Source organism: Lepus europaeus, chromosome 23 (genome assembly GCF_033115175.1).
Source record: "Lepus europaeus isolate LE1 chromosome 23, mLepTim1.pri, whole genome shotgun sequence".
NCBI classification, from domain to species: Eukaryota; Metazoa; Chordata; class Mammalia; order Lagomorpha; family Leporidae; genus Lepus; species Lepus europaeus.
In genome coordinates this window covers 21,848,540-21,859,409 of record NC_084849.1, presented here as the reverse complement: position 1 = coordinate 21,859,409, position 10,870 = coordinate 21,848,540, and the positions used below count along the sequence as shown (strand labels likewise).

Genomic DNA, 10,870 nt, shown 5'->3' with positions numbered 1-10,870 from the left:
AGAAAAGCTTTCATTGCCTCACAGTCTGCTTGGAGGTGATTAGATGAAATCGTAAACTTGTTCAGATGGACTCCAGGTTTCGTTGAGGTCACATGGATCTAAAGAAATACTTGATTTTTCATGGTAATGAAAAAGACATCCATATGTCCAAATGCCACTGAAAATGCCACTTGATTTCTTCTCCTTTCTCTTTCTGCCAATATTAAGCCTTAGTGGGTATCCACCTTTCTCTGAGCATAAGACGCAAGTGTCCCTGAAGGATCAGATCACCAGTGGAAAATACAACTTCATTCCTGAAGTCTGGGCAGATGTTTCAGAGAAGGGTACGGATACGAAAGGGTTAAGAGTCTGTGGTTTGCTAAAACGTGTGTGTGCTGTGGTGGGAGCTTCTTTTCAAATTCTATGATATGTTTTCTCCTGTCAATTCTGTTCTTAGCTTCTAGTGTTAGTTTTGCACCACTTGAAAAGCAGAGGAATTTTATTATAAGAGCCTGGGCTCAAGTCCTGGATCTGCCACTTCCTAGCTGTTTGGCCTTAGGCAGGTAACTTAACCCCTCCCAGTCCCCATTGTCTTTATTTGTCAACTGGGCCCTTAATAACCCTTACTTTAGAGGCTTTTTATAAGGCTTAAGTATCCTTTATACAAGTGCCTGTTTCCCAGTTGAGTGAGCAAAATAATAAGTAACTCTTCAGTTGCAAAGTTTCCTTTAAGTAGTGTAAAAGCCAGATGCCATTGTGTTTTATAACTTAAAAGTGCAACCTTGTAATTCCCTGAAGAAGAAGTAGAGAATGAAAACTAAATGTCAAACAATGTAACCTAGGTGATTCTGTTAAATGTCGGAATGTTTAAGGAATAACATTGTTGGGGTAGACAAACCAGCCTGGAACTGTTGCTTGTTGGAGTAGTTAAGTTCATTTCCAACAAGGCTGCAGTTCCAGGGAGCCTCTTTCTGGTTTAGGAACTGGCAGCATCAGCCCCTGGGTGAGAGAGAGAGAGAGCAAGAGCAAGCTGGCTATGCATCCTGAGTTTCTTAAAACTGGGTGAAAGTTCAGCTGTAATTAGTTTTGAACTTGAGTCCAATAACAGGGAACAGGAGCTAAGAGGTTGTAATGTCCCAGAAGGGAGACACAGGGAGTATCATTATCAACCCAGGTGTTCAGAGTAGAGTGCTCTGGACACTGGGAGTGATGGAGGAACAGGGCCCCTGCCCACTGTTCTGCTGACTCCATGGTGATCTCAGACCCTCTCTCTTTCTGGATGGTGGCCTGTAACTCTGGCATACTTTAATATTGCTGATTCCATGTATTTATCCTTTTCACTGTGCTCTGCCCAATTATCTTGTTGCTTTAGCTCTGGACCTCGTCAAGAAGTTGTTGGTAGTGGACCCAAAGGTGCGTCTTACAACAGAAGAAGCTTTAAATCATCCTTGGCTTCAGGTTGGTGTGGGGCAATTTCTGCTAGCGTAAAATACATGGAGGGCCCTCAGATGCCAGAGAGAGAGAGAGAGAGAGAGAAAGAGAGAGAAAGAAAAGAAGGAGGAGGGAGAGGAGGAAGAAGAGGACAGAAACACATTTCTTTCATTTGGTCTGTTCAATTATTTTATTTAATTAATTAATTTATTTTTTGACAGGCAGAGTGGACAGTGAGAGAGACAGACAGACAGAAAGGTCTTCCTTTTGCCGTTGGTTCACCCTCCAATGGCCGCTGCAGCCGGCGCACCGCGCTGATCCGAAAGCAGGAGCCAGGTGCTTCTCCTGGTCTCCCATCCGTCCCTGCACTCGCGGGCCATAGCAGAGAGCTGGCTTGGAAGAGGGGCAACCGGGACAGAATCGGGCACCTCGACCGGGACTAGAACCTGGTGTGCTGACGCCACAAGGTGGAGGATTAGCCTATTGAGCCACGGTGCCGGCTCAATTATTTTAAATCAAGCTGTAGGTAATAGGTAGGGTGTGGGTGTGTGTGTGTATTTGTGGCATGTAATCTCGTGCCATTACTTGAGGCTGTTGGATGGACAAGCACTTTATGGCTTATTCCAGCTCCACTTGGCTGCCCTGAGTCTACATTTGGCTCTGTTCCTTTGAGAGATTTCTCTGGCTCCACCCTTAACAATACTCCACCCCGGACCCCCCACCCCATTCCCTGCCATCCCAGGATGGGTGGGCTGCATTCCAGCCATCAGCAACCTTGAATTTGGGAACCTGGGGGAGGTGGAGGAGGGTTGACTTCCTGGGGGAGAATGCAGCTATTTCTCAAGCCCCAGAAATTGGATGTAAAGGTCCCACTTCTGGTTCATGATGAATAATCATGCCATCAGTGCGGGCTGTCACCTGCACCTTTCAAGTCTGCATTACCCTCATCTTCTTGCTGGGGGTTGTGGTTGCCATTCAATTATGCACTGACCTCATTTGGAGCTGCCAGAGTTGGAAGTCCTTTGTAGCTTTGCTAGGGTAGTCTTTAGTTCTGGAATTAGCTACAGCATGGAGTAGGTTTTCTGATGGATGTCTTGTCTTCTCAGTGCAGTTGTACTCAGTACAGCCATTCTTATTTCTGTTAACCTTTGGTCTCGTGTGTGCATGGGGGACTTAGCCATGTAGCTTAAGAAAGAGGCCATCACTGTGGGGATTGCTGGTCTAGGAACTCACTGGGCCATCTGGCCTCAGCTCCATACTTTTGGGACTCCTGGAAGATTGTGCCTTCACTCTTGCTACCCTCTACACCTAACAGTTTGCTCAACTCAGCTCAGGTTGAGAGCAGCAAATCCTTAAAAGAAGAAAAAAAAAAAAAAAGGCAGATATATGTGTTTTGGTTGTTGCCCTGGAAACTGCAGTCCCCCCCAGAAGAAATCTGTCAGATGATTTAGCATTTAATAGACCACACAGATTTGAAACAGCAGGACCCTGGAGCAAAGGAGTTTGGAGACAAAGGATGCCCTTTGCATGTGGGGATTTAATTTGGGTGAGAAAGGGAAACATGCTTCTTGGCTCTTTTCACGTGTCCTAACAGGGAAACGCGTGGAGCCCAAATGTAGAGATAAGGAGCTATGTCCATTTTGCCGGGTGGGGGTGGGGGTGGGGAGTGGAGCTGGCCAGTTGGGCCTGGGAACAGGTTTACATCTGCCTAGAATTTACGAGCAGTCGCAGCCTATTTTTCTTGTGCTTTTTTGTCTCAAAAGAAAACTGTTACTAACAACCAAACAGAAGGTAAAGTTCAACTCCGCCACAGGGGTCTTACTTGAATACTCTTTTGTCCACATTTTATTTTATTATTTATTTTTTTTTTTTGCAGCAAAAGGTGGGGCAAATGCTGAATGAAGACAGGGATGCAGATTTACCATCTAAAACATCTGTTAGTGATAGTTTAGGTTTTATTTTGGGAACATTCAGCATCTTTGAGGAACCAAATGGTTTCGTGGGTCTGGCACTGGCCTGAGCATTTGCTTATGTGGGCTCTGGTCTCTGGTCATTAATAAGCTGTCCAGTTTTGGGTGAATCCCTTATATGTGCATTTTCTGCCTCGTGATTACTATTCGAAATAGAGGGTTTCTTCCTGTTTACTTTCAAGAGACGATTTAATAATTTCTAATAGATGGTGACATCTCAAAGGAATGGTTACTTATAGATACATGTTGTTCTCTGTGGTAACAGTGAGCTCCTTTTTCTTATTGCTATTTGATGACTGTTGTAGAAGTTTGCCTAGGGATGGGTGTTTTGAGGGACTGCCTGGATCAAGTCTTATCTACTTGTCTTCCAATTTAGCCTCCTGCTAATGTGCACCCTGGGAGGCATCAGGTGATGGCTCAAGTAGTTGGGTCCCTGCCACCCATGTGGGGGACTAGATTGAATTCCGGGCTCCTGGCTTCAGTTTGGCTCAGCCTCAGCTGGTGCAAGCATTTGGGAAGCGAGGCAGTGGATGGAATATCTCTTGCTGTCTTTCAAATAAATTAAAAATAAATAAATAATTTTAACAGTAGGTCTAATAGGCTTGTGGTCACTCTGGCCTCCTTAAGGACTACCACCCACAGGGCATTCCACTGTGGTTTGTCCATGTGTTCATTCCTTCAGAGCACAGTAAAGAGTTTGTGCATCAAGAGCTGCTAGGCGTCATGGCTGCAGACAAAGGGGAATAAGATAAGTCTTTGCCTCGGGATGCTGAGATTCTGGGTCGAAGCCAGTTCTGACCACACGTTGTGGAATGGCACCACACATGTGGTAGGTTATAGGGGTAGGTACAGAGCAAGGTTTGAGACCAGGAGGAGGCAGGGCCTGCTCACAGAGCTTTGGGCACTCATATTTTCACCCACAATGAAGAGTGTCTGCATACCAAGGGGCCCGGCAGTGTTGGTAGAACTTGGTGCTATCAGCAAGGGCAGTGAGCTTCTCGCAAGTGACTCAGTAAATCAGTGCCAAGGCAGGTGGTGGTGCTGATTCCTAGGTGGAGGGAGGAACCCGATTTTAGGCCTCCACTGCCCTAAATTTCTTATATCCATGGAAGTGCTAAATAGTGGAGGTCTTTGGTCTCCTCCTGTCCACCATGGGACACTTGGATTAGGAGATGGAGTTTGTGGGACCAATTGGTGGGAAGCACGTGGGGCTCTGGAATCGGGCAGCTCTCGGTCTTGTATCCTGCACACGCCACTTGTGAGAGGCTGAGCTGGGCTCCCAGCTGGCCCCAGAGCCCACATTTCCAGTCGTGTGTTCCCCTCTCTGAAGGCGAGGTTACCTCTCAGGGTTCTCTCCCTACCCCTGCCCCCGGCTCTCCTTCTTGGAGCTGGAAACACTGTCATCTGCATCCTGTTCATTCCCTTCCTTTCTCCTTAGGTCTGAGCTCTGGGATGTTGTGGGCATAAAGTCCCTCTAGCATCTAGTACAGCACCTGCTGGGTGAATTTTCCTGGGAGTGCTAGGTCGGTGGTTAGGATGACATGGGTCCCTTCTGTTGGCAGGGTAGGAGAGGTCCTACTAGGTTTAGCCATTTCTGGCAGGGTCTGTCCGTGTTTCCCTGACCCACTGAGAACTCTCAGACATGTGGGTTGGTTCAGTCCATCTTGACGGAACCCCAGCTGCTGATGAGACTGCTGTGGGAGAGTGGGGATGAGCAGTGTGGACTCACTTCACTCCTGGAGCTTCAGCAAGGCTGTGAGTCTGTCGATAGACGGGCTGTATACTTTTCTGTGTCTTTCTTTTCCTTTTTCTATTTATTTGAGAGGCAGAAAGATGCACAAACACACACACACACACACACACAGAGTACTCCCAACTGGTTAACTCCTCAGTGGTTAACTGGTTAACTCCCCAATGCCTGCAATGGCAGGGCCGGAGCCAGGAGCCAGGATCTCAATCCAGGTCTCCCACTTGGGTGGCAGAAATCAAGTCACTTGAGTCATTGCTGACTTCTCCCAGAGTCCACATCGGCAGGGAGCTGGAGTCAGGAGCTGGAGCTGGGTATTGAACCCAGGTACTCAGATACTGGATGTGGGTACCCTAACCACTAGGCTAAATGCCTGCCCCCTGCCTCCCTCTTTCCAGGGACACCCTAGACCTGTCATTCCTGGAGACACAACGTATTTATTCTTTTAATTTGTTCACAGGATGAGGACATGAAAAGAAAGTTTCGGAGTCTCCTGTCTGAGGAAGATAAATCGGTGGCTGTCTCCCAAGTCCCAGACCAGGTATTCCTGAGGATTGATGACCATTAAACACAGGCTAGGTTTGGGTAGCTGATGAGCAAGGATAAAGAGTTGAAAGTCTCCTGAGGAGCAATTTTGTAGCCTTTTAAGAGCTAACATAGAAGATACTTTGTTTCAAGTTGATCTGCATAGGTATTCTCAGAAGACTTAACAGGGTATATTTCATGCATGCAAGAAGCACTGGGGCCAGCCTTGCCTCCGCCTGTGCACTGGCATCCCATATGGGCGCTGGTTTGCGTCCCAGCTGCTCCACTTCCAATCCAGCTCTCTTGCTATGGCCTAGGAAAGCAGTAGAAGACGGCCCAAGTGCTTGGGCCGCTGTACCCATGTGGGAGACCTGGGAGAAGTTCCTGGCTCCTGGCTTTGGATCAGCCCAGCTGATCCATCGTGGCCATTTGGGGAGTGAACCAGAGGATGGAAGATCTTTCTCTCTGTCTCTCCTTCTCTGTCTGTAACTCTGCCTCTCAAATAAATAAATGAATAAAAACCTAAAAAAAGAAGCCAACTAAGGATTGTCACAAGGTCTCCCTGCAAGGCAAGGATGGAACCCTCCATCACAGGCTGAAATTGGAATTTGTTGGAAACTTCAAATTTTGGGCAAGTGGTTAATGATTTCTTGCAGTTTTATTCTTCTGTAGTTCTTTATAAGTTCTTACCTATTACTTTTTTTTTTTTTTTTGACAGAGTGGATAGTGAGAGAGAGAGAGAGAGAAAGGTCTTCCTTTTTGCTGTTGGTTCACCCTCCAATGGCCGCTGTGGCCGGCGCATCTCGCTGATCCGAAGCCAGGAGCCAGGTGCTTCTCCTGGTCTCCCATGCGGGTGTAGGGCCCAAGCACTTGAACCATCCTCCACTGCCTTCCTGGGCCATAGCAGAGAGCTGGCCTGGAAGAGGGGCAACCGGGATAGAATCCGGCGCCTCAACCAGGACTAGAACCCGGTGTGCTGGCGCCGCAAGGCAGAGGATTAGCCTGTTAAGCCACGGCGCCGGCACCTATTACTTCTTTTAGTGAATGATATCTCCCCATCCCCTACTGTTCCCTCCCAGCTTTATAAATGGGAAAACAAAGAAAGATCATCTTCCCATAAAAGAGCAAGACTTGAGGCACCTAGCAGAGGTGTTACTGTCTTTTTAAATACGATAATTTAGGGGAAGATGACCCAGAGGGGACTGGTTATGCTGCTTATTATTTTTCTAATTTGAGACAAAGGGAGAGAGAGAGAACTGTCACCCACTGGGTCAGTCCACAAATACCTGGAATGGCCAGAGTTGGGCCAGACTGAGTATCTGGGAACACAATCCAGGTGTCCCCAGGAGAGTGACCAGGGACCCAATCCTTGAGCCACCACCTGCTGCCTGTGAGAGTCTGCATTAGCAGGAAGCTGCTGGCTTTTGATATACAGATGTTCTTCCCATATTGCAATAAAACGCTTTTAAAGTCTTTTTAATTATTTTTAGTTATTTTATTTGAAAGACACAGAGACAGATCTTCCATCATTGGTTCAGTCCCCAGTTGTCTGCAACAGCTGAGACTGATCCATGCCAAAGCCAGCAGCCAGGAACTCAAATCAGGTCTCCCACATGAATGGCAGGGGCCCCTCCCTTCCCCAGGTGTGCATAACGGAAGTGGATATGGGATGCAGGTGTCCCAACACCTAGCGAGCCACTGAACCACCTTCCTGCCTACCCTCCGCATCCTTGCCCAGTTAACGTATGTAAACTTGAAAATAGCATAAAACTCATTGTATACACAACCTGTTGAACATCCAGGCTTAGCAACGCAGCACACTGCAGAGTGCAGTGCTCTGCACTCACGGAGAGCCTGGGACTGAGTGGGAGCTTGGCGGCTGCTCCTCTTGCTGCTGCTGCCTGGCATCAAGAGAGAGGATCCTAGCACGCGGTGCCAGCCCAGGGAAAGCGCAGCATCCAGAGTGCAGATCTTATGCACGCTTAGTTCACATTCAGTGCTGCTCGGCTTCTCACCCAGATGGAGGCTGAAGTACTTGAGTTTCTGCCACCCAAATGGGAGACCCGGATGGAGTTCCTGGCTCTTGGCTTCAGATTGGCCCAGATCTGCCTGTTGTAACCACTTGAGGAGTGAACCAACAGATAGAAGATCTCTCTGTGTCTCTCTCTGTCTCTTCCTCTGTCTCTCACTCTGCCTTTCAAATAAATAAATAAATAAATACATATTTTAAGACAAATAAGAATTGTCAGTAGATAAACATGTCAGAGTAGGATAAGGTGTGGTAGTCATAAATTTGTCATGATAACTAGTAACTTTTTTAAAAGATGTATTTGTGTATTTGAAAGGCAGAGAGAAAGAGAGAGAGAGAGAGGGCTTCCATCCACTGGTTCACTCCCCAAATGGCCACAACAGCCAGGACTGGGCTGTGCTGAGTCAGGAGGCAGGAACTCCATCCTGGTCTCCCACGTCGGGGCAGACGCCCAACTATGCCTTCATATGGGATGCCGGCATTGCAGGCAGCCGCTTAGCCTGCTGCACCCCAGCCTTGGTCCCAGTAATTCTCGGTGTCAGAAGGCTCACATGGAATGGCCTTGATTTACTGGAAGCATATTGAGGAACCTTGGTAGAAGCCATTGATTTTCTTTTGAACACGGCTCCTTTGTCTCCTTGATTTCCAGCCTTCCACTAGTCAAAAGCGGCCCCTTGAAGAAGAAGCAGAGAATGCCGAGGCCACAAAGCGCCGGACCGTGTGTGCTGCTGTGTCGTAACCCCGTGGTTCGAACATGAACGAAATGTACCTGCTTTCATTCCGTTGTCATCTTTTTTTGTTTCCCTCAATCTGCGTCTTATGATTTGTATTTTAATTATGGAAATAATTGCTTCTCCACAATCACTGATACACAATTAAAAATCTGATGGAACCTGGGCTCTGTGTGGGCGCTTGATGAATGGTTTTTGAGTTGAATGCCTGCTCCCCCCCCCCCCCCAGGTTGCTGTGTGCCATTCATCTGGAGTCCTGCTGAGGCTGTCATCACCAGGCTGGCTCTCAGGATGTCACCTTCTTCTTCATCTGAATACACATTCGAGAGGCCCCTTAGAAAGAGCGGAAAAGGCACAGTGAGGCTGGGGTGGGGTTTGTAGTGGCAGGCTGCACTTGGAGATGCCAGGGACCTCGGTGCAGTGCATGTAATACAAGCCAACTTTCAGTTCTCATCCTCGCCCTCATAGAGTTTCTGGAACTTCGGGCTGGATAAGTTGTAAAATTCAGAATTTTTGCAAGTTTAGGTAGAGCATCTCTACTGTATTTGTATAAAGGGAGTCCTGTAGCCAAACAGGAATATTTCTGCAGCAAGGATCCATGGGAAAAGAGGTAGAGGAGAGTTACACGTACTCCCATACCAATCTTTTCTGCCAAACGATTTATGGATGACTCAGGTCTCAGAGCAGATGTGAGTTATGTGGGCAGGTTGACCTAATAATGAGCACAGGAGGCCTGGGCAAAGCCCTGTCCATGGTTGGTCTTGTCCTCCTGGTGACCCTCTGAGCCAGGTCCTCCCACCACCATCACGTACAGGCAAGGAACCTGGGTGTAGAGGAGTGAGGTAGCTTGTCCAACATCACACAACTGACAAGTGGTAGCACTAGGACCCAACCCAGTTTTTTCTGACTCTAATACTAACATTTTTTGTCCTCTTCGTCACATATTGAGTCAGAACCAGGGGTTTGACTCACACTGGCAAAGCCCACAAGAGGCTGAAGAAAAAAAATCTTTAAAATTTTTTTGTTTGTTTGAAAGAGAGAGAGAGAGAGGAAAAAAAAAAAAAAAAAAAAAAAAAAAAAAAAAAAAAAACCAGCCAGGAATCTGACATCCTCTGGTTTACTTCCCAAATGCCCAAATCAAGAGTCTGGAAGTACATTTGAGTCTCCCATGTGGATGGCAGGGACCCAAGGACTTGAGCCATCATCTGCTGCGTTAGCAGGTGTGCGTTAGCAGGAAGCTGGACTCAGAAGCACAGCTGGAACTGAAACCCCCACACTCCGGTATGGGATATGAGTACCCCAAGTGGTGTCTTTAATTTTTTTTAAGATCTATTTTTATTTTATTTGAGAGAGTTACAGACAAAGAGAAGGAAAAACAGAGAAATCTTCCATCTGCTGGTTTACTCCCCAAATGGCCAGGGCTGGGCCAGGCTGAAGCAGGAGCTTCATCTGAGTCTCCCACATGGGTGCAGGGGCTCAAGGATTTGGGCCATCTTCCACTGCTTTTCCAAGCACATTAGCAGGGAGCTGGATTAGAAGTGGAGCAGCTGGGACTCAAACCGGTGTTCGTATGGGATGCCAGCACTGCAGGCAGCAGCTTGATCTGTGCCACAACGCTGGCCCCCCAAGTGGCATCTTAACTGCTGTGCCAAGTGTCTGTCCTAAAGAAGATATCCTTGTCTATTCTCCCAGGGTGTTCAGTTCCTGCAGATGGGCTATAGGGATAGCCCCGTGATCTATGGAAGTTGTAACATCTTGGTCACAAGAAAGAGAAATCTATTCCAATTATTTTATCTAAGGGGGGATTTGTTTCATGATTACAAATGGCTGGACCTGGAAGCCATCAGGAAGTGGTTGGAAAGGCTAACTATTTTTATTTTTTTTTTTCAAAAGATTTATTTATTTGAAAGGCAGAGTCACAAAGAGACAGAGGGAGAGAGAGAGAGGTCTTCCACCCTCTGGTTCACTCCCCAGATGGCTACAACAGCCACAGCCGGAGCTTTGCCAGTCTGAAGCTAGGAGCTGCAGGGAGGGCCCTCACTCCTTTCTGGGGGACCACTTGATAGCCAGGTCTCGCCAATCTGGCTGTGGTGATTGGCTCAGATAGGGGAGTGTGGCCCAAATGGGTCCAATGAAAATCAACTGTGGCTGGAACTATGGGTTGAGCATCCCTAATATGAAAATCCAGAATCTGAAAGAGGATCACACGAGGCCACAAGTGGCAACTTTCATGCCAGGAAACTTTGTTTCATGCCTCAAATTATTAAAAAATATTGTATACAGGCCGGCGCCGTGGCTTAACAGGCTAATCTTCCGCCTTGCGGCGCCGGCACACTGGGTTCTAGTCCCAGTTGGGGCACCGGATTCTATCCCGGTTGCCCCTCTTCCAGGCCAGCTCTCTGCTGTGGCCTGGGAAGGCAGTGGAGGATGGCCCAAGTCCTTGGGCACTGCACCCCAT

General features: G+C 47.6%; 1 protein-coding gene across 3 annotated transcripts in view; it reads left to right on the top strand.

Annotated features, from left to right (window-relative positions):
• Nucleotides 1-8,578, top strand: part of CHEK2 (checkpoint kinase 2) — an 80,344-nt gene extending 71,766 nt beyond the window's left edge. For all 3 annotated transcript variants that reach the window (XM_062182712.1, XM_062182713.1, XM_062182714.1), the window contains 4 exons: nt 208-323; nt 1,352-1,437; nt 5,588-5,668; nt 8,331-8,578. In XM_062182712.1, coding sequence (XP_062038696.1) covers nt 208-323; nt 1,352-1,437; nt 5,588-5,668; nt 8,331-8,420 — 373 coding nt within the window. In that variant the 3' untranslated portion in view covers nt 8,421-8,578. The remainder of the gene's footprint in view (nt 1-207; nt 324-1,351; nt 1,438-5,587; nt 5,669-8,330) is intronic.
• The last annotated feature ends 2,292 nt before the right edge of the window (nt 8,579-10,870 follow it).